General features: G+C 35.1%; 1 protein-coding gene across 2 annotated transcripts in view; it reads left to right on the top strand.

The window, feature by feature from the left end:
• Positions 1 to 24,606, top strand: part of PRKG1 (protein kinase cGMP-dependent 1) — a 1,143,802-nt gene that overhangs the window by 978,031 nt on the left and 141,165 nt on the right. Inside the window, exons 1-2 of one of the 2 annotated variants that reach the window (XM_047759866.1) lie at positions 17,473 to 17,727; positions 22,260 to 22,325. In XM_047759866.1, coding sequence (XP_047615822.1) covers positions 17,642 to 17,727; positions 22,260 to 22,325 — 152 coding nt within the window. In that variant the 5' untranslated portion in view covers positions 17,473 to 17,641. Of the gene's footprint in view, positions 1 to 17,472; positions 17,728 to 22,259; positions 22,326 to 24,606 lie in introns of those variants that run through there. The other variant, XM_047759865.1, reaches the window with a different exon arrangement.

Genomic DNA, 24,606 nt, shown 5'->3' with positions numbered 1-24,606 from the left:
AGTAAATACCAGAGACAACTAAATGGAGGTTTCACAGATGCTGTTCTAAGAACCAATAAAGAGAAGTCTTTTCTCATTCATATTTTCTTAAAATCTTAAAAGGAGAGACTCATAAAATTTATATGCAAAGTAGAATGTTTCTTTATTGTTTGGTGAAATTAAGAAACAACAGCTTTTTTTTTATTACCAACTGGAAGAAACACACATCTGGGACTAAATTGTCTCTAATTCCAGAAGGAAGAAGTTATCATGCATACAAAGGCAGTTTTTTGATTGCTGGATCAGTTGTATTTTACAGTTGGTTCTTCTTGAACACATATTCAGGAAGTTGATGAGAAGTAGATTTGATCTGTTTTGACACTTAAGCTGTGATAAGAATGAGATAATAACTCTTAAGTGCCATGTGGAGTTAAGGCATCATGTCATTAAGTTATCCTTGGCTTTGTAGCATGTAGCTAAGTGCTTTGCAGGATTGCAACAGAAGCTCTTAGTTCCTCTTTGAAATCATCTGGAGAGGTGAACATTCACTTTTTTTTTAATGTTTATTTTTAAAACAGTGATGAAATAACAGAGTCTCCAAATTAGCAGTTCATAAGTGTTTAATGAAGTCCTTCCAGGTGCCCAGCACTGAACCAGTGATGTTGGAGACAGGGAAAAAAAAAACTATTCAGCATGACTTGTTTCTTGACAAGGGCTGCCCACTAAAACACAAGACACCCAGTTAAATTTGAATATCTGTTAAACAATGAATTTTTTAGTGTAAATATATTGCATATAATACGTGCGAAATCTATGTTTTTACTTGCTATATTTGAAACCTTCCTCCTTCAGAAACTCATAGGTTGGTAACAGAAATAACTTTCATATATTAAATCCTTAGGGAGTAACATAAAACAGCATGTAAGCAGGTTATAAATTGTGTAGTTTATGTCAGAACTTCACAGTTTTTGTTTTGTTTTTTTTCCTCCTGCAGCACAAATCATAGATAGTCCTAGTAGGAAGCATTAAGGTCTGTAGCATACATTTTGAGTTATAGTAGTTTCTGGTTATTTCTCCCTCTTTTTTTTTTTTTCACTTCAAGAAAGCATATGTAAAGACAAAATGAGAGTATCTTTATTATGGAGATAATTCTGAAGCTACTCTAGTCTGTATATACTTTAAAGCAAATAATTCAGCTATTGTTAGTAATAAATTACTTGCATACCTGCTTTTGTCACATTAACATGTGTGTGATTAAGAAGCCTCACTTTAGATGTAATAGAATGTCCTGATTCCCCCCACCCCCCAACACCAGTGTTCATTAGAGAAACTGGAAAAAGTATCATCAGAGAGCTTGGATTTGAAAGAGGTCTCGAAAGTCTAGAGAGAATGCAGTTAAGTGACAGGGTGTGAAAATTTTTGCAATAGATACACAAGGGTAGCCAATTGCCAGCCAATAGAATGACCAGAACAAGAGGTTACTAAAAAGTCAAAATACCCTCTTAGCTTCCTCAAGTCATCAGAAATCAATGGAAGGGTTGCTTTAAAAAAATCTTCATTTGACAAAGCAGTACCTTTTAGACAAAGCCCTAAACCATGGGGAGAGACATAGCTGTACCTTCCTGTCTATTCACTGATTCTCTATTTTGTTGTATTTTAATTGCTTAACAGCATTTAAGAAACTAGATTTATAATGAAGTTAAGCTGTTATAAATATTTTCAATTCTCAAATGAGTCTGAGAGTTTAAGAAATGACATTTTCAAACCTGAAAGACTGCTGAGCAGTGAGAGTTATCTGGGAAACTTTCTCTAACTTCCACAGTATCTCAAAATATTTACAATATCATGAACAAGATTATTACTTGTTTTTCTAAATAATCCCTGTAAATAATCATTTGAACTTTTAAAATGTTGCTCTTTACCTCATATCTCAGTGTTCCAAATGGATTGTCTGGAAAATATTGAAAAGATCTTAAAAGTAGCAATTGTTTAACAAGTTGACAGTGTTTTGGTAAATTCTTGTTATATAAAGTAAGAAGCTCAGGCCCTGAGAGTCTGTGGGCCATAGATATTCATCCTCAGTGTGTTGCTTTGCCATGTTGCCTTTGGGTGTTATTTGTCAGTTCTAAAATTCTGCTTTTTGCTTAATCCGGCTTGGAAACCATCAGTAAAATAGAAAATATGATTTGCCATATGAAATAGTGTATGGCTGGCAGAAATCACCCAGACTATATTAACATAGTAAAAATGTGTCACAAAAAGATTACATTTCCACACTATATCATGAATCTATCTCGTTGTTGCATATGTTTGGGCTGCAGTGTTATTTTAGAACATTTCCATTTTTTTAAAAATTAAGAGTTCCCCATTTGTGGCTCCGCAGGTTAAGAACCTGACATAGAAATTTCCATTGTGGCTCAGAAGGTTAGGAACCTGACTAGTATCCATGAGGATGTGGGTTCAATCCCTGGCGTTGCGCAGTGGGTTAAGGATCCAACCCATCTGTGTGGCGATGAGCTGTGGAATAGGTCACAGACTGGGCTTGGATCTGGATTTGCTATGGCTATAGCATAGGTGAGCACCTACAGCTCTGATTCGACCCCTAGCCTGGGAACTTCCATATGCTATGCTCACAGGTGCAGCTCTAAAAAGACAAACAAAAGAGGCTGTGGGTTTGTTCCCTGGCTTCGTTCAGTGGGTTAAGGATCCCACATCGCCAACACTGTGATGTAGGTCTGCAGCTGCAGCTCGCATGCACACCAACTAAATATTGGTATGTATTATCTTTATTTTACAGAGGAGAGATGCAGGTTCCGAGAGGTGGAACGCCAGCCCAATATCCCAGAACTAGTAGGAGGAATAACACAAATGTTGAGTTCAGCTTTCTGTTTTTATATGTATTCCTTCCTACATGCCATCTTTCTTTTTGAACTCAAATCTTTTAAATGTTAAAACATCCATTGGCAAAAAGAAATTATGCCAAGAAAGCCACAGAGGTGCAGTCTCTATGACAGCTGGTAAAATACCTTTGTGAGATTTTGAGTATGTACATGAGTTTTCAGAGATCTCTGTCTGACCCTCTGCTGATGTCCACCAGGATGGCAAAGGAGCACCCATTATCCTTGGTCTATCTTCAAACAATCACCTGGCAGAGATGCCTAGATGTGGTTTGCTCAAGAGTCGGTCCAAATATCACTGCCCTAGTGGATCATATTTTGCTTTGTCATGCACGAGGTAGCCAATTGTTTCTCTTTTAGTATACTATAAATAAGCAGGGCAAAAGCTCAGCTGGTCTACCTTTCTTCTGATTGTGTTCGCTATATTGCCCTAAATTTAAAGTCTGGAACTAGTCCATTCTACGGATTAGAGTTTGTTATTAGGGCTTTTAAAAGTGTACATAATACATCAATGTAGCTTTCTTCTCAGATAGTTATTATAATAGCTATAATAGATACTAAAGGTGTCTAAAGTGAAATTTTGTATTTTGATTAGGAAGGATAATTTTATGAGTATTTGGTGCAACCTTGTAATGAGTCATCACAGATCCCACAGAGCAAGTGGCTGGGAACAGAGTCAAGAACTTTAGAGCTGTATTAGGCTGATTCTAGAAACTGCTTATGTTCCTGAACATGAAGTTTGGATACACTTTTTTTTTTCTCCCACACCACTATTTTCCTAATAGGGCAGCTGTATATTCTAAAAATGTTTCCATCAAACCTAATAAGGATACAATCAGCTTATTTTTCCAATTTTACTTTCTTGACCAGGAAAATATATGATTTGACCTTCTGGTCATTTGAAGAAAGGAAGTTAATGAACACCTGTCATTTATTTAGACATAAAAGGCCTTGCTACCCCCACCCCCAAAAAAGATTTTATGTATTCTTAAAGCAACAACAAGAACAATAACAATGACACAATGCCCCTATATTGGTCATATACTGCAGTGCTAAAGGGCCTCACTTGGCTTTTGATGGTAGTTCCTTCTCTCCTCCGGTTCTATCTGGTACCCAAGCACCACTCACTTCTTAATACCTTTGTCAAGTACCTTGGGAGCGAAGATCATGGTCATGATATGCCGTGTGTTGACCACAAAGGTGGTGCTAAACAGCTTTTAGAGGACCTGGTTTGGGGTTGAAGATGCCTATTTGGCAGAGCCTTATTTATGTAATATGTTGAGAATCTGCCCATCTCACGTAGGGTTTCTGTTTTCTATTTTAGAAAGATATGGAAAGTGGAAGGAAGAAAGATCAATAATCTCAGAATAACATACTGAGAAATTGGGGCAAAAGAAAAAATGGCATGTGTGGGGTTAGGGAGCAGATAGAAAAGAGAATGAAACCTGAAGCACAGTCTGTTCTGGGAGGTCCAAAATGCTTTCGAAAAGTGGGCTGTAGTTTAAAAGTGGGCTGTAGTTTTGCTCCCCAGCAAAAATGCAAAGAGGCAGTAAAATATGAACAGACAGATTGCTCAAAAGGAGCATGATGTACCTGCATTGCTGGAGCCATCCTGCAGTAATCAGCCCACGGTAGCTGCAATGTTGCTATTTATGTGACTAACTATATTGCAGAACTGCATGTTCTGGAGGTAGGGAGGGTCACAGTCTTCTTGTGAAAGTTGAATTACTTAGGAAAGGCAGGTGCTCAAAGAAAGTGTGTTCCATTGGACCAAAAAGGTACCTAAGCAAGTTTGGGCAAGAAATCTGCACTAAGGCCAACAAGTGCTGGAATTGTGCCAGAGGTCTTTTTTTATCTCATGGAATCTTTATCACCCTACAATATAGATATTATAGTCCCATTTTTACAGACAGGAAAACTGAGGTCCTGTAAGGTTTAGTAATTTATATAAAGATAGATAGTAGAGTCCAGAACTGAAAATGCCTATACTCTTTCTATTGTACAATATCAGACATTGCAGGTGGAAGGAGGGAAAGAGTAGTAGGGAAAATATTTGGGGGAAGTGATTTCAGATACCTCTTCCTTAGACAATTCATTTAGAGCACATACACAGCGCCTAGTATGTGCACAAAAATGTCAGCTATTATACTAGTTTTGTTTTAGCAATTGTTTCCTTAGTGTAATGACAGCCTTTGTTGATACCCATACAGGATTATAGGGTTTGTAGATAACAAAAGATGGTATATGTGTGTGTGTGTGTGTGTATATATATATATAGAGAGAGAGAGAGTGAGTGTGTCATATTTTTCATGTTTTTCTATCCTTAATAAAATCTCTTAGCAAGGATGGTATTTATTCATGTTTTAACCACCCTATTGCTTTGACGCTAAGAGAAATTTTAAACATAATTCAGGAAGCTATTTGTTGACAGATGATCACTTTTGTGTATGTCAATGGTAGTGTTTTAATCCTATCTAATATTAGGCTCTCTTTAGATATAAATAGTTTGTTCTTGAGGATCAAGGTGAAATGCCTCCATGCCAAAAAGTTTCCTGGAGACACTTGTGCAATGTTATTTGAGAGTTCACTCATTATGTCTCATGTGAAATAGTTTGGATCTCTCTCTAAGTGCCTCTGTAATCTGGCTTCTGGCTTACTCTCCAGCCTGATATCTCCCTGACTTACTTTAGTGCTCCAAAAACACAGAAGTGTTTGTAGTTTCTCTACTGTTTAGCTCAGAGGATCCTTTCTGCTTAAAATGCCTGCCCTCTTCCCATCCTACTCCACACCTTACCACCTGGCCTCCCCTGTCTAACTCTATTCTTTAAGACCCAACTCAGCCGTAAGTTCTAGGAAGGTTGTGCCTGAAGTGTTCCCAACTAGATGGCATCAATTGCTCTCCTCTGTTCCTGTCTATACCATTGAATATTTCATTTTAGTTATAATTACATTTTATTATAATTATCTGGCCTCTCTGAATTTGCCTTTTAACCTGCCCTCTGCCTAGATACACATATTACGGATGAGAAAACTAAACTCAACCCTAATGCTAACCCCTCCAGGGAAAAGAATGATCTATGACACAGGCAAGAATGTATAATTTCAGCATATTTGGTATTGGTGGCCATATACCTATATTATTATCCGCATTATTTTATGCTTTGTTGCAGGGGTCTTTTTGGCTTTGGGGGATGGATGTTGATAGTGAGCTCTATCAAGGCAGATTGTATACCTGTTTAACGAAGAGATCATGAATCTTAAGAAGTTATATCTTCAAACTCTTTTTGGCTTCTCATTGAATTTCTAAGAAAAGTGGTCTTTCCTTATTTTGTTTCTTCTTACAATCCTACTTTACATTGCTACCAGAATTTCCTTAAGGCTTATGATCATGTCACCCAATGCCCTTACATAAATAATTAGAATATAGGCATGTCACAACCTCATATTCAATGCTTGCTATATGATCTGCCCCAGCCTACCATTCTGGCTGACTTTTCCAAATGCCCTCAACCCGGCTTGGTTCCAGTGAAGTTGAACTCTTAACACACTCCATCATTCATGCCATCTCCTCTATTTATAACACTCTTCTTGTTACAAAACCAAATTCTGTCAGTGTTTTAAGTCCAAGTTAAGGTCTCTTCTTTTATATAGCCATTTCTGAAGTTTCTACCTACATGTCGTTTCTTTCTTTCCTTCCAGAATGCTTCATGTATACTCAGCATATGGGATTTATATTCCTCCCCACCTCATATTATAATTATTTTTGTGCTTCTCATGTAAGCTTCTGGAATTTCAATTTCCCCCAACTCATATATGGATATAAGCATGTGGCTCAAATGTGTAATTGATATTCTTTTAATTTTAAGTACCAAAGTAACATACTCTTCCTAGTATTACTCAAAAAGTGACCGTATTGAAGGGATAAGGAGCTATCTTATGGACCTAGGCTTCTTTGGACCTCCTCAGAACCATAAAGAAGAGCCAAGAAATCTATTCGAAACAAGTAGGATGCTCCCTCTGATCTCAGCTCTTCTATGAACATCTCTCACTCTTTCTTGTTGCAGACCTATGTTCTCTTATCCATATGGTAGAGATTACTTAGCTGGAGCTCCCACTTATTCTCAGTTACAAGTGTCCTTGGTTTTCAGTTTCCCATAAACAGAATCTGATTGGCCAGTTTGTTAAGGGTCAGACATAGCCTCCTGGCTTTGGCCACTTATGTCCAAGCAGCCATATCCAAGCACCTATGAGAATAAGTACCTAGAGGCAAAGAAAAGGGTCATCAGATGTTCACCTAGGTGGGCGTGGAGTAAGAGACATTATTAGAGAATTGTGATGATGGTGCTCTGAGAAGACACAAAAATATTTGTATTATAGGATTATTAGGAGGATCAAATATGATAATTTGTGGTAGAAGTATATCATGTGGTACCTGTGGTCAGACTCTCTGGATTTGAATCTCTTCTCTGTCATTCATCAGCTTTATGGCCTTGGAGGAATTGCTTAATCTCTATGTACCTTTGCTTTTTCATCTGTCCAACTGGAAAAGTATAATAGTAACTAATTATAGCATTGTTGTGAAATGAAGTTCTGAATTGTAAACCCCTAATCGCATAAATTGGCATATGATGATCACTCAATAAATATTATGTATTGTTAAATAAAATTATTTGCATAGTTGCTAATCTATCATTCGTATGAAATAAAAGTTTGTTTCCAACCTCTCATATTTGCCTTTATTAAACTACAAATTTCTTGCAAGTAAGAGCTATGAATTATACATCACTCTATTTGCTATAGTGTATAACATGGTTTCTTACACGTTTTAGACACAGCAATTGGATGTACGGGTGGACGGATAGAAAGAAGAAAATAAAGGAGAGAGGGAGGAAAGAATACAACTAGCCTTTTAAATGTACTTTGAATTGGGAAAGCATATTTGGCTGCTTTGTTGATATATCAACCCACAATCTTGGAGGCAGAATAAACAAAATAATACAACACATATCTGCTAGGGTGATAACTAAGTGACCGTGTTCTGCTCTGCAGATCAAATACTAGCTGTGAATGTCTGAAAGTGAGATAAGATCAACTTCTCAATTTTGTGATTAAGGCTGAATATAGCAACTGATAGTTGCCAGCCTGTATTGTAGCTGCACCTAATTAAAGCCACTCTGTACCTTAATTAAGATTATTAAATGTTTCATTAAGATATTATTAGCAGGTTATTTGCTGTGTGATCTTTAGAAATCTATCAAATGGAATGATGTTTTATTAAACAACAGACTATTGACCATGTTCTTTTGAGCCATTTTAGATGTAGCTAAAATCTGCAAAGTTATTGTTGACTTGCTAAGTAATTGATTGCAGTGTAAATTCCATTTTTGTTACAGCCCAGAAAATATTAATTAAGTACTCGGGCCTGATTAGATTGTCTGCCCTCAGGATATTGATGCATAAAATCACCATAATGGAAGGGAGTGGCAGGGCAGTTTTTATACAACAGTGGACTTGGGGTGAGGTGAAAGTGAGTTCATGTTTATTTTATTACTCTGTTAGGATGGTCAAGGAAAATATAGTCTGCAGAATAATACCTATTGATCTTCAGAACTTCAGAAATTCAAAACTTTAGGACTGGCAAGGATAGGTATTTTTAAGTTCAGGAAGATAACACAATTGGTGGCTGGGACATGTACATTGGGAACAGATAAATCTGATTTAAGGTCCAGATCTGTCACTTTTTAACTGTGTGACTCCAGGCAATTCTTTGAATCTCTCTAAGCTTTAGTTTCTTCATTTATTTAGGAGTAGGCAACCTTTTTCTATAAAGAGCCAGACGGCAAAAGTTCTAGACCTCCCATCTCACATATGGTCTCTGTCGCATATTCTTTGTTTTTGTTTTTTGTTTTTTTTTTCCTTTTACAACCTTTTAACAATATAAAAACAAGTCATACCTTGAAGCTGCACAGAAACTGGTTACTGCCTGGTTTTGGTCCAGGGGCATAGTTTTCTGACCCCATATGATTGTATTATTGAGATTTCACTTTTAAGCAGGAAATACCTGGCTCAGAGAAGCACTCAGTAATGATTGGTTCTCCCAAGCACCCATGAAGCTAACACTTTGGGTCAATTTCAGTTGTGCTACAGCCATTTTAAAGTTGACCTAACCTGTTTCTATGTATGCCTCAGGACTTTCAGACATACAGTTCATGGCTCTTGCTACCTACCTCCCTAGTGCTCTTACCACAGCAGGTGCTCAATTAAGGATTGTTTGCTAACAGTAAAGGCAATACTCAGTGTACCAAGTGGCTCAGCTTTCATGGAGCAGTGACTCTGAATTGAGGATAGTAGGTGAAATATAGAGCAGATGCACAGTCAGTTCTGAAGTACCCAGAAACAAAATACAACTGAAGAATCATTTTCCAAACATACAGTACCCATTAGTTACCATCATGAAAACTTGAAGTATCACGGGCATATTGAGTAGAGGGAATAAGAAAAAGAGCCACTCTGTGGTTTGAATTAGCAAACACTTCTTGGTGGTACTAACATTGTCACCATTAACTTTATCTAAATATTTAATCAATGTGGTAAAGCAATGTGGTAAATTTTTAAGGACATGTATATAGTTAATATGCAGCCACTTATAATTTCTCCTGTCTCAACCCTGCTAGCCTCATTTCTCTACTTTTTGCTTCCAGGATTTCAACCATTATGAATGAATTGATGTTCCCTATAAACAAGATTTTCTTATGCTTTTCCACAGACCATTCCTTGTAAGAAAACCACTTCTCTTTCCCTGCTGACAAATTTCTACATGCACATTTGTTCTTATCTGAGGCATCCCCTGTTCAGATAGCTTCCCATGATCCTCTCCACCATCAATCCATGCTCTTCCCCAACTCCATCTCCAAGTCAGGGTTGGAATATTCCCTTGTGATTCTGTGTCACTCTGTTCGCACCTGATACTCTGATCACACTGCATTATAAATATCAATAGTCTTTCTTACCTACTAGATTGTAAACTCTTGGAGGCAAGGTTTTTGCTCTATATGCCTAGTACCTAGGACAGTACTTTGCTCAGAGTCTGTATTCAGAAACTTACTTAAGGTTACCAGATAAAATACAAGATTAAATTTGAATTTCAGGTAAACTATAAATATTTTTTTTTACTACAAGTATATTACTACATAGGACACTCTTACAAAAAAAGATTGTTTACCTGAAATTCAAATTTCAGGTAAACTATAAATATTTATTTTTATTACAAGTATATTACTACATAGGACACTCTTACCAAAAAAAAAAAAATTGTTTACCTGAAATTCAAATTAAATTGGATGCCCTGTTTTTATTTGTTAAATCTGGAATGAATGAATTCTTGATTTATGATGAATGACATTACTTTCTGTATTCACCAAGAAGCCGTTTTTATTAATTTATGCAGTTTTCAGATTAGAGAATAAGCCATAGTAGAAAATTTCATCAATGTGATCTGAAACACTTGATTGTGCTTTGAAAGCATGTACAACAGAGGGACTTAATCACTATAAAGAGACAACTTTAATCCTCGAGGAACTTTCTAGATTAATAGTATAGGCATGACAGTTATGATGGTTGATCAGTAGATAAACAAGAATGAATAGAATCTGTTGAGATTACATATGCTATAATAAAGATAATAATAAATTATGAAAACTCATAATAGAAAATTTATTTCCCAATTACTAATACTGAAAATACAATCTCAAAGCAATATTAAATATACAAATTAAATATGAGTATATATGGATATCTATATGAAATGCTTTCTATATTCAAATAGAATTGGTAACCTAACCTTTTAAGAGATCCAAAATGCCAGCCTAACAATGGTAAAGGGTGCTAAGCAGATGTCCCTGCTCAAAAAAATACTTTCCTTAGTTTGTCATCTAGTCCCTATAATTTCTGCCAGTGAAAACAGGGCAAAAGGCAGGGCTGTAAGTGACACTGGAGGATACTGTGTCTAGCGTTTTTACTTGCTCCATCTACGAAGCTGGTATCTCTTTAGGGTGATCAGACTGGGCCAGCCTAGGTTAGCTCTAGCTCTGCTAACTTGGGATGCCTTGGGGTGAGGACTGAGTGGTGGCTTAAGGATGGAGACTAGCTAACCATGCAGTCAATACAGACAAGAACCTTCCAAGAAAGTAAAAGACCCCACCAGCCTCCCCACTCAGAGATTGGTTGTAAGAGTCAATTTTTATTATTTCATATGTTTACTTTTAAAAGTATTGATTTTATAACAGGTAATTAAAGTACATAGTATAAAATTAAAAAGCTACAAAAGTAATTTTCCTCTTTTCTCTATCCTTTAATTATACCTTCTCTTCCCTGGATGTAATTATTTTTTTCTAATGCATCTTAAAATAATCCATACATTTCATTATATGCTTATTTGTGTGTGTGTGTATGTATTTTACATGATTGAAAGCATAAACACATGGTTCTTCACGATAGTCTTTTCATTTAAGAGATCCTGGAGATCATATTCATACAGGTTTTTTTCAGTTCTTTTAATTTTATAAAATATTCTCTTGCATTACTGTAGAAAATTTTATTTAATCAATTCCACATTGGTAGATTATTGCAACATTATTATTCACAATGCTGTAATAACATCCTTTTAATGTCATTATTTCCCCAAATTGTAAATACATATGTAGGATAAGTAATTGCAAGAAAAATATTTTTTAAATAGTGCTGAATTATTACATAAAGCTGAATTGTCTACAAAGGGTATACTTGATTATTTTTCTACCAGTAGTAGCATTTTAATTTATCTCACTCTGAGTAAGATGTGGCATATTTTCTTATGTTTAAAAGATTTTTCTTCCTTGTCTATGAACTATCCATAACATTTGCTCATTTTTTTAATTGAGGAGGTGTTTTTTAATATTCTCACAAAAACTCACAAAAACTCAACTATTAAAATAATTTCAAATATTTAGATATTCAAACTAAACTGTATAATATTTTGAAGTCATTTAAAACCATTATATATATATGTATGTGTGTATATATTTATATTTATGTATGTGTGTGTATATATATATGTGTGTATGTATATCTATAACACATATATAATTTAAATCAGAGGACCACAGGTGCTGTGCAGATATGGAAAGCCTAATTATCAAATTTTTTTGTAAAAGTTGATGTGTGTGTGTGTTATATGGTCAATAAATTCAATACCCTGTTTGCTTTTGCTAACCACTGCCAACTGTAGGTGTTTTGATTGTAAGTAATGGTTTGACTTTAGCACTTTTTACTCAATATAATTTTTAAAAATCAAAATATAATCTTATAAACATTTATTATGTAGTACTTGACTCGATTGTGAGATTCTATTATTTCAGATGAGCATGTCTGATTTCTATGTAAAAAAATATTTTTAATCACAGATAAAAAATATTAACGTGAAAATCTATGTCATGATATGCCACTTCCCTTCTCAGATGGTAAATCACAATTTCAGGCTTATAATACTCTTTTTTTATCTAAAGAAATATCCATGGATTTGGGATAGTCTCAGGAGCATTGAAAACCATGGCAATTAGAACTTTTAAAAAGTATCCATGTTGGTAAAACTAATTAAAGAGCAGTGATTTCAATTATCATTTCATACGTGAAAAATGAAACGGAGAATGGGGCATTTTCTTAAGGTCACCCACTAAATTGGCAATAGGACAAGAAATAGGAGACACTCTTCTGGCATGTTGTCCAGAATTCTTTACAGGAAAGGACACTCCTGGCTTAAAGGTACCTTTTAAAGGTAACCATCCTTTGAAATGTGTGACCAAGGAAATTAACATTCATTTCAAACATGCATCAGTTAAAGTTTACTAATGCATCATTTCCAGTCATCATTTAAATATGTTTTTTCCTCTACTTTAAAAATAGGAAAAATTGAAGAATCATTTTTCAGCTTTGTGGAATAACGGAAGAAACAAAGTAAAAGGAAAATATCGATGCCTTATTTTATTCTTGAAAGTATGCATGACCCAGGAAACACCCATGGAATAACGTGTCTATTAATATCTTCTATTGAACTCAAACTTTGTTTGACCAGTTACATTACAAAAATACATACATCACTATCTGAAAAGAAAAAAACAATCATTGGATTTATCATAATCCAGATTATATTATGAAATATGGTTCAAAGAATGGGAAGCATAGAGTTAAGAAAGTATTTGATTTAAATAAGTGAAAAGTACATCTATTATCTTGCACTCCAGGTTTGATTTTTTTTAAAATTGTAGCAGAGTAAAATTCTTTCTTATTTTTTCTCCTTAAATGAAAATATCTATAAATCATTCAGAAGTAGACCAAATAGGCCCCTAATAAAACAATGGCAATGTAACATCTAAATCTGCACTTCTAAACAACTAATAAAATAATAACTAGAAATAAATGAGAACAGGTTCTTCTTTCTCTCCATAAAACACACTCTGGGGAGCCATTTTTTAAATTTGTAAGACTTTACCAAAGAGTTTAATATCTGAAGCCAGAGCACAAAGGAAATACCTTTTGTATTCTAGCAACAACAATAACAAAAAACTAGGACTCAGAATTTCTTCTGTGGTTATTTATCATCCTAGTTATAATGGAGCATGCAGAGAATTATCTTTAATGACTAGATGGAAGAGCGGAAGCCACCAGTTGTGTCAACATTCAGAGGAATCCATGTATTCACATACGGAAATATGGATGTGGTATGGATTACCATTGAATGTCATTTTAGCTCATGTCACAAAGGGAGCACAACAGAAAAGAAATAGCAATGTTCATCCCTTTGCAATTACCTTTCTGTCCCTGTCCTCATTAATTCTATGTATTAGGTTGAAATATGAAATTGCCAATAATTGGCCATTTTAACCTATAAAAACAGCAATTTCTGTAGTTCATGGCATAGAATACAGAGTTGATAAATCACAACAAAAATTCTTTGTGCCATCAACCCAGCAGAAATAATATGAAAAAAGAAAATGAAAACTGAATTCTTCCAAATTCCTAGACTCTTGGGTTGCCCACTCTTAGAAGAATAGAGTTTGGAGGTCCCCCTTTTACAGGTGCCTGGAGAGCTAGATGTTGTGACATTGTGTGGAGTGTGAACACTTTGTAATGTTGATTGATTAAACCTAAGACAATTCATCTAAAACTGAATTCATCCAAATCACTGTATTTATTGTGACCTTCCATGGGTGAATACAAAAGGATTTGTATTCTCTCAGGAAGTTAATACAGTGAATGAAAATATCTACTTATATTACTAGGAAGAATGAACTTTGGAATTACTTATTGGGTAACACTTAAAATTGTTCTGCCTGGAGAAACATCCTCTTTGAGGGTCATGTCATGAATCCCTATTATTGATGACACACAAATGACTGCCTTAGGTGAACTAGAAAGTGTATCTAGTTTAAGTTCAAGTCTATGTTCATTATGAGTTGATAAATATCCATGATAATACATTGATGTTTATGCATTTGTTTTTTTCATTATCCTATATTTTACATTGTAAGGTTCTAAAGGGCAGCGATCATATTTTCTGTTTAGATATATTATTTAATATATATATTTATTGGCACAACATCATCAATCAACTATACTTTAATTATATATATATATAATATGTTTATTTCCATTCAGTAATATTTACTTTAATAAGTGGAAAGGATACTGATATTTTAAAATTATTAACCTAAAATTATTTCCTTGATACTTTATTTCATATAAATTGTTTTCTCTGTTTGAGCTCTCCAACTAATTTCTATGCTTTTATTAAAATGGTAGAGAAAATAAGTTTCACTTAGTCAATCTCTTTTGAAAAGTAGATGCTTGGACTAGCCTACAGGATCCAAATAACTGGGCCCTGCCGTTATTTCTGGTTTCTCCTGTCCCTGCCTTCTTTTTCTCAATCCCTGAATTCAGCTTTCTCTGTTTTACAGTAAGCTATTTCCTACCTCAGGGCTATTGCATATATTTTGTTTCCTTGAAACTATGTCTCATGACTCATCTTGCTAACTCCATTTGTGGTGGGGGGTGTTAATTTTTCATGTCCTCAAAAAGGCTGGTTGTCCTCTGAATTGGCAAATGACATCCACTCTAGTATATCTCTGTTTGCATGCTCTTTGGTCAGCATGTTCAAATTTGCGTACTAATTTATCTTCTGTCCCCACCAGACCATAGGGTGGAGACATTCAGAATATAATAGCCCTCAGTAAATACTTTAAAAATAAATGTTGATTAATTATATTAATATTATATATTCATGAGACATGAGACTACTTAAGAAATAAACTCTTTGAAGCATATTCACCAAGGTGTTAACTGTAGTTATCTCCTGGCAAGTAGTATTTTTCTATTTTCTTTCTTTTTTGTTTATTTAATTATAAATATTTTTTCTGAAATTAATATCTAGACAAATTCTTATGTGGAATTTTTACCTTTAAAAAGATATTGAAGTAGTTCCCATCATGGCTCAGCAGTTAATGAACCTGACTAGTATCCATGAAGATGCGGGTTAGATCACTGGCCTCGCTCAGTGGGTTGAGGATCCGGCATTGCCTTGAGCTGTGGTGTAGGTCGCAAACACAGCTTGGATCCTTTGTTGCTGTGGCTGTGGTATAGGCTGGTGGCTACAGCTCCAATTTGACCCCTAGCCTGGGAACCTCACCATGCCACAGGTGCAGCCCTAAAAAAAGACAAAAAACAAAACAAAACAAAAGGTATTGAAAGATCATGGAAGTTTGCATGGATGAAAATTTGAACAGGAAGAGAGCCATCTGCATGTGCTCAGACAAGGAGATAATAGCTGGCATATTTTAAGGAAACTGTAGCTTTTTGCAAATGCAGTAGAGGATAGTCTGTATAGTGGAAAGAGGATAGTCTGTATAGCACCTGGAAAGGTCAAATAGTGAGATAGGGAAGGGCCTCAAATTCTAAAGGAAAGCATAGGAATCTCTTTTTTTTTCTTTTGAAATTCTCCTGCAAGGAGTTGACAACTGGCTTTACATTTGAAAATGTGCAGCAAAGTGAGATATGGATTAGAAGAGGGAGAAAATGGGAGTTCCCATTGTAGCTCAGCAGTAAAGAACCCAACTGGTATCCACGAGGATGCAGGTTCAATTCCTGGCCCTGCTCAGTGGGTTAAGGATCCAAAATTGCTGTGAAGTATGGCGTAGATCGAAGATGTGGTTCGGATCTGGCATGGCTGTGGCTGTGGCTGTAGGCTGGCAGCTGTAGCTCTGATTCAGCTACTAGCCTGGGAACTTCCATGTGCCACAGGTGTGGCCCTAAAAAGAAAAAAAAAATTTGAAGAGGGAGTGAGTGGTAGCAAGGAGATGAGTTATCAGGCCAGACCAGCATTCCAGGGTAGAGATGGTGATAGCCCAAAGTAAATCAGAGGCTATGAGAATGCAAAGGAAGGATGGACCCAATAGATAATGCAAAGATAGAACAAATGTAGTTAGTCATATGCAGTGATGGAGAAAGGGCCATAAAACAATGAGTCTGATCTTTTGAGCCTAGGTAAACAAAAGAATGGTGATGTAATTTACCAAGATAGGGAGCCCAAGGAAAACAGTCATTTTGAGGTTAAAAGAAAATGAGTTAGGTTTGCATTAGAGATTACAATGGAACTTTCAGACAAAGGTGTCCAGTAGGAGAAAGGTAAATTTAGAAATGAAATCATTAATAGAAAACTAAGAGCTGATGACATAGGACTATCTGAGATTTCCATAATAAAAGTTAGAGCAATCAAAAAGAAGGCCAGGAGAGAATTTTGGAGAGACACCCATATTCTAATGAACCAAGGAAGTTGATTCAGAAAAAAAGTCCTGAGAAGGTAGCATCAGATAACAGTTGGGAGTCTGATTTATTATAGAAATTTAGGAAAGGAAATTTTATGAGAGAAACTATATGCAAAGGAGTACCATGCTTTCTAGATGTCAGAGGATCTTAAAGTGATGATGGCAATGATGATGATAGTTAGCATTTATTGTTTTCTTACTCTATGCTGGTCTTGGTTAGAAGACATGTGTTTACTTATATATATTAATTCATTTTACTCTTAGTATATCTGTTCTGTTAGAATGTGGGAGTTATAAATCATATTGGAATAACTTCATTACTAAATAAAAAATAGTCAGTGAATGGCTTGATTCAGTTTTGTTTTTTTGTTTTTTTATCTGCTCTGGAACCAAACTTTCAAAGAGCATGGTTGAGTTTGTCACATACTCTGCCATTCAAGTTCATAATTAACTGAGAGTCTAATTTCATTTTAAGTGGCTCTTTGGTGCTTGTCATAGCCTATCAGTTCTGAATATCCTATGTGTTGTAGTAAGATTGCCTTTGGTTTTGAGATGAAAAGGATTTATTTTGGCGGAAACTAAACTGTGGACCTTGCCTCTGCACTTGACTGAGAATGAAGGGCTCTGACCCATGGGTTGCTGTCAACTCACAAGCAATTGGAGTAGTGTCAGTTTCCATCAAGGCTGGCACTAAGGGAGTTCTTGGACTCTGATGACACCAGTCACGTTGCTTTAGAGCTGGAAAGGGAGAGCCCCTACTGGAACAGTTACTTTGTGTGAACTATGTTCTACTTTGGCCTCATACACTCTGTCTGTTCCCGGAGATAGATCAATGCACTGTAGAGTTCTCTAGCAGGAATGAGACACTAGAGAATTGCTTCAAAACAAGAAGAGTCCATGTAAACCCTTGCTATGGATTATTCAGATACTGACAGTGACTCTACTTTGGGATACAGCGATGATGAAGATTCCAGTGATGAAGTTCGGAGAATATCAGAGTCAGTGCATAGAAAACTGTGTTTGCAAATATTTTGAGATTTTTCTTTTTATGCTCTATGATTTTACTGAAAGGAATATCTAACTTCTCCAAAAATGCTTAAAAAAAGAACACTACTAAACTGCATAGCTTTGACTGTAAATGTTCATTAATCAATAGCAAGTTTGTGAAATATGTTAGTCTGCCAAACAGTAGCTACTTCTGCATTGGTACATGTTTATTAATCGTCATGCTGACATAAACTAATACACAGGTGCAGAAGTGGATGATTATGAGGTTTTTATTTTTAAAGACAATGTGCATGTTAGACCTGGAATGTAGGTAAATACATGTACCTTTGCTCTAAAGAATCGTGCTGAGCTCAAAGATAAAGTAGGTTTGGTGAAAGTTTTAAGTACGTTAGACATTATCATATGATTCTATTTATAAAATTCTCTTTTAGTCTTTTTTTTAAGTCTCATATATTTTTCTATTGGAAATAATAAAACGCTCTGATATTCCAAAAACAAAACCGAAAGATTTTTTAAAAAATAACACTATCTCCTCTCCCTTCTCTTTTCCCATGTCTAACCTGGTATTACATGAAGCCCTCGCTACTTTGACAGATGTTCTGTGTGAAACTAGTATCATAACAGCTATGTATGGATAGAGAGAAGTTTCATAACAACATGGAGTTATTAGGAACTCTGTTTTGTATGAGTATTTAAAATTTCATATCTCAATTAAAATGATACTTGCTATTACCATGGCCCTTGAACCTGTAAAGGAAATAAGAAATCACAGTAAGTCGTAATGTTGTTAGCTTATATAAATAATAGTCTCTCATTAGAAGCTTCTACTATCTCTTCTAAAATCAGGGATTAATATATGTCAATACTAGGTCAGATAGCATTTTTCTCTCACAGAGCAGGCTCTCTGCATACCCAGGGATGATGTATCCAGACACCTGCATAGATAGGTAAATGGCATTAAACACATTAATAGTGGAGACACAAGGACAATGTAATGGCAATGTGAGTTTGGCATTGAATGAACTTGGCATCGAATGATTTTCTATTGTTATATAATGTTGTTATAAAGCAAACTGGCAGGACTAAGACATAACTATGGATAGGAATTCTAATAATCTGAGACTCAAAATGGTTTATTGGTTTAGTTTTGCAATTGGGCACCCATAAACATATTAATGCTGCTTTCAGTAATAATTAAATATAATTTTTATAATGATGGTCAGGAAAACATTATGAGTTATTACTGCTCAGATATTATTCTGCATTAGAATGAATTTATAATAGTTGTCAATTTAAAATCTTATAGCAGAGGGTATTGGCAGTGAACGGTTGTGAAAAGAACATGGGCTTTGGAGCCAAACAGATCTTTGTTCCAACTCCAGGATTGCAACTCATTAGCTGTGTCTGTCTTTGGTTTGTTATAAAACATCTGTTCCCCATGTGTAAATTTCAGATAAAATACCCATCCTCTGTTATATACATTAACTGAGATTTGTGCAAGTTGTTTTATATAGTTCCTAATGTATATTAAATGAATAATAAATGACAAATATTATGATCTACTGTTTAACCTGTTGTTTTTTCCCCATGTTGTGCATCTTTTTTGGTTTGTTTGCCATCTATTACTTTACTTCATAGGCCATGGCTTATACATTTTCCTTTTTTAAAATAAAGTGTTTTCAATTTCTATTTGACTATGTCACTCTGCTGATATTTGATTTTTCACTGTCTACATTTTAAAATACCTATGTATTTTCTTTTTTGAAAGTATATCCTATTTATACCAGATAATACGATAAAATTTTTAAATACTAGGCCATTTGTGAATAAACATTTTTAAAAATTTATATGCACAGATCATATATTTAAAATGAAGAAATTTTTTTTGAATATTATATTTTAAAGACTCTGGGCAATTTTAATTTGTCAAGACAGAAGTTTGTCTTAGGGAATGTTAGTTTTCTATAAAGCTGTGATAGATTTAAAAAATATATACTGACAGGAATTTGTAGTAACATATGCTGCCATGAGCGATGTCCTAAGAAATAACTCATTCATACAATTTGTGAGGCACTTAATTGGCATTACTGATGACTTCTGCCCATTGTGTCCACTACTTGGAAATGATAATGCACTTGAAAATGTATTATTTATTTCTATGGAGCATGAAGAAAATCCTCACTTTGTTCCTTGGTAGTAGATTTTCATAAAACACTAGACAGGACCTCCACAAGGACAGACATGATAGCACTGGTGATGAGAAAACTTAGAAGGAAAGAATGGCAGAAGCTCTGTGTGCTGGGGCATTGTAATAAACGTATCTTTATTGAATTTAAGAACATCGATTGGGCACTATTATCATTCCCATCTTTATGGATGAGGAAATTTAGGCTTTCACAAGGTTTATACCTTGTCAAACCAAGATTGTGTGACTCCAAAGCCTGAAATTTCTTCCTCCCAAAGGCTCAAGTTTCCTGCATCACATACTTACCAAATACCTCCCATGTGCCAGCCATTCAGAATAAAATGGGGAGCAAAACTAACCATGCACCCTGCCCAGATAAGGTTTTGTGGAAGAGGATAGAGCTATTAACTGATCATACAAATACATGTATAAATTACAAATTGTGGTAGGTACTAGGATGGAGAGGTACACAGGGCTGTGAGAGCAGATAAACCGGGGGACACAGTCTAGTTAATTCAGCATAGCATCCCTGAGGAAGGGGCACTTAGATTGAGACTTAAAGGGCAAACGGGTGTGAACTAGTAAAGGAGTTGGAGAGGAAGTTCCTAGATTTAGGGAAGGCATAATAAGAAGAACCCATGACAGGAAGGAGATGGGGTGTTCAGTCATTTAGAAGAGGCCAGTTTGACTAAAACATGGAGGATGTGAGGGAGGCACTAGGAGGGTCACACTGTGATTCAAAGGGACTGTAACAGAAATTTTAGAATCAGAAGAGAACTTTGTAAGTAGGTTAAAAATATATGACAATCAATAGGTTATTTTCTTTAGTAGCAATAACCAACAAGAAGCAGAAATGGAAAGGAAATGCCAGAAGAGAAACTGATGATATAAAACACCTAAGAATACTTGAAAAAAAAAATACCAGAACCCAAGTGAAAAAGATTAAGACAGATTAAGACATAAAACTAGATCTGAACAAGTGGAGAGTCGTGCCATGCTCTTGTAAGGAAAATTAGTATAATCAGAAAGTCCTCCTACTGAAATCAGAGTATGTGTAATGCAACTCTATTAGGATCCCAATGTGGGTTTCTTCAGAAGGAAAAATTATTTTAAAGTCTTTATGAAGTATGAATGCTTAAGAATATTATAAAGATATTTCTAAAAAAAGAATCTTGATAAGGAGAAACTGCTGTTCCAAATACTAAATGCTAATAGGTACTAAAAGCCACTGTCATCTTAATATCATGATATAGCAACAGAGAAAGACAAAAAGATCAATGGGAAAATTGAGTTCAATGGTATATGTAAGAACTTAGTGTATTTTGAAAAAATTAGAAATCCAGTGGGAACATCTTTATTTTCAAGACTTTAAAAGCCTGATATTAGAGGTATAAGATGTTGTGATTATGATTTTCAGAAGGCATTATTAACATTATATTATCTCCTATGCACATATTTCTGTAATGTATTTCAAACTTACACTTATCATTAATTATATTAACTTAAAATTGTTACCTTTCTAGGAAACAGAGTGCATTTTCAAGTATAATGTAATGTTTCCATGATAGTGGTGCTATTACAATTTTAGTAGCTCAAAATGAAATGTGAATGATAATTTACCAAATCTGTCTTTTACCAGTGGATAAGACAAGAGGTACGAGGGCAGATTTTTAAAGGTTTAAGATGTTGATAGATATTCCTACAGCGACTGATTAAATACTTATAAAGAGACCACATATATGTGCATATGCCAATCAGAGATTTGTCAATTGATAACTAAGATTTGTTGAATATTCTTGAAGAACTATAAGCTCTGGTATAGTTGAATAACTTTATTATAAATTGCCAGAAATTAGCCACATATGTACAAGTTTCCAAATAAGGAAATAATTAAAACAGGTCTATCATTTCTCAAGGTTATAGTGATGAATTCTTGTAAAAATTGATTAGATACTCAGTTTCTAGAACTATATCTTCAGGTCTTTTCAAAAGTTTACCTATTCATTTCATTACTGTCTTTATCATTATCCAATAAATTCATTAATTACCCCCAAATCATAGAGAATGATATAATTTTTGTTTCATTTGTGTACATAAAGTTTTAAGTTTGAAAGTTATAACTACTGGTTATAACTGTAGGATTTATGTGATTAATGATGAGAGTAATGTGGTTCCTCAGGACAAAGAAATTTGACACAGGAACCAAGTTTAAACATGGAAGTGGATGAATCAGAGGAGTATACATAATTTAATATGTGTCCTGAATTAATCATACTGAAAACTGTTCTTTGATAGTAAATGATATTTTACTTCACCGTCTCTCTTTTTTTTATATAGGGAAGATGTGAGAACAGCAAATGTAATTGCTGCGGAAGCTGTGACCTGCCTCGTGATCGACAGAGAGTAAGTACCTCGCTTTATGATGCATATTGCACACTCATATCAGACACCCTTAATTTCCCGGAATGAGGCATCATTTTTTTTTTCATGGAGCTACTAATACTTGTTTTATATCTTTTGTATTTTAAGTGAGTTCTACATTTGATTCTCATTCCTTATTATTCTTGGAAATGACTGACTTTGCCATTCTAGGTTTGTGATCTTTAACAAAGTACTTAAATCAATATGAGCCTCACCTTAGGTGGCTCATTTGTAAACTGAGGGTAACGCAACATCATAGAGATATTGTGAGAATTGATGAGAACACATGAGGAAGGTATATGTGCAAGTGCTCTTTACCCAGGGAGACACTCAACCAAAGTTATTTGTGTATTTTAGAAAATAATAATTATTAATATTTTTCAATCACAGTTTATTATTTATAAAAATATTTTATAGCATAGTTTATAACTATAAATTACTATATATATATAATGTGAAGTTATTATTGTTGTTGTCATTATTAGGAAATGGATTATTCCTTGAGCCTGTTTTAGTTTTCTCCTCTACTATTCCATCCCCAAATTCCTAAAATTTAGGAAGACACTTTTGGAGAAAGCGTCAGTTCTAGACATGGGTATATTTAGGGCCATTAAAAGCATTTTTAGTGATGCCTGTCCCTTTTCCTTTTCTTTATTCTGGTTGCTAGTCACATTGCCTGAGCACTTTATAGGGTAAACTGCAAATAGCAGATTACTGCCTCTCCAAGAGCCTAAGTAAAATGCATGGCACTATCTGGAAGCTGTCCTCCAGTCATTTTCTTGTTGCTCTGTATGTGGATACGTTTATCATAAAAGCCACATGCCTGACCCAGGAAACTGTAAAGCACCCATTTTAGTGGAGTCGTTAGAGCTGGGATAGGCTGTGTCAGTGTGGAATGAATGAGGGGGCAGATATGATCAGGTCAGAATAAGGGAATTGAATGTTGAGCTCAGGAGGCTCTGGACAGAGAGGAATCCCATTTGATTCACATATATGACTCTTGCATTCCCCCCCTGAGCTGCATCTCTAGAACCAGAGCAGTGGCACCATTGCAGAATGACAGCTATATCCATGAATATTTTGGAAACAGCTAGTCATCATCTGGTTTCCAGAAACAAAAGTTACACGCTATTCTTCCATTTGACTAATGATTTTCTGAGGCTCTACCATGTACAAGGCATTGTTGAATGCTGTGAAAAGAATTAAAGGAGCAGCACAGATCCTGCTTTGACGGATTAGCTTCTAATTTAGGAATTGAGTCATACACACAAATAACCATCGTGTAAGGCAGAATGTAAGAAGGGTCCAGAGTACACATTTGTGGGAATCCAGAGAAAGGAGTTGACTACTTCTGGCAAGAATCAGGGAAGTCTTCATGAAATAAATGGTATTATTAAGTGGATCTGTAATATGAGAGAAGCAAGATAAATAGGGTGAACAGCATAAGTAATATTCAGAATAGAAGCCTGAGCCATTTCAACTGGTTGAAGTGAGACTGGGTAGAGGTAGTAGAGGAAGTGTTGTGACAAACAAGTTCACAAACATGTTGGGGCTGGTTCCCCAAGAGCACTGGATATTGGGATAAGGGAACACTGACAATTTTATGCAGCAAAATAATGTTACTGTAACAGTGTAGAAGGCTGTATAAGATGATTATAGGAAGAGGATGGAGATAGCCTATCTCGTTAGCAGTCCATAAATCCAAGTGATCATGAGACAGTTAATAGGAGGAATGCATAAGAATGAAGAGGTAAACCCAGAGGGCTCAACACTTGACTGAACATGAAGGGCAAAGGAGAAGAAATTAGTGGTAGAGCCAAGATTAAGAAGTTTTAGAAGGAATATAGAAAAGGAATTGGTTTGAGAGGCATAATGGTTTTTCACTAAAAATATAATGAATTTGACATACAAGTTAGATTCTCAAGAATGGATACCCTGCAGGAGGTAGAAAATATGGGACAAGAACTCAGAGTCAGCTTAAAATTAACTTAAAAGTTGCTTCTGTATAGTTAACAGCTGAAGCCATAAGAATAGAGAATATAAAAGGACTAAGTTTAGAATTTGGGGAGATTCTTACATTTAAAAGTGAGGTAGAGGAAGAAAATCAGTGAACAAAACTGCAATTTTAACAAAAAAAGCAATGCAGGAAACTTCAGAAACCAAGATAAAATTTCAAAAGGAAGAGGATAATCAGTGTTAAATGCAAGTGAGAAGCTGAGAGGCATATATAGAGAGAAAGAGGAAAGGACAATAGGTTTAGTAA

Source organism: Phacochoerus africanus, chromosome 15, assembly GCF_016906955.1.
Source record: "Phacochoerus africanus isolate WHEZ1 chromosome 15, ROS_Pafr_v1, whole genome shotgun sequence".
Classification (NCBI taxonomy): domain Eukaryota; kingdom Metazoa; phylum Chordata; class Mammalia; order Artiodactyla; family Suidae; genus Phacochoerus; species Phacochoerus africanus.
The sequence above is the reverse complement of the archived record's forward strand: the minus strand, read 5'-3'. Positions and strand labels throughout refer to the sequence as shown.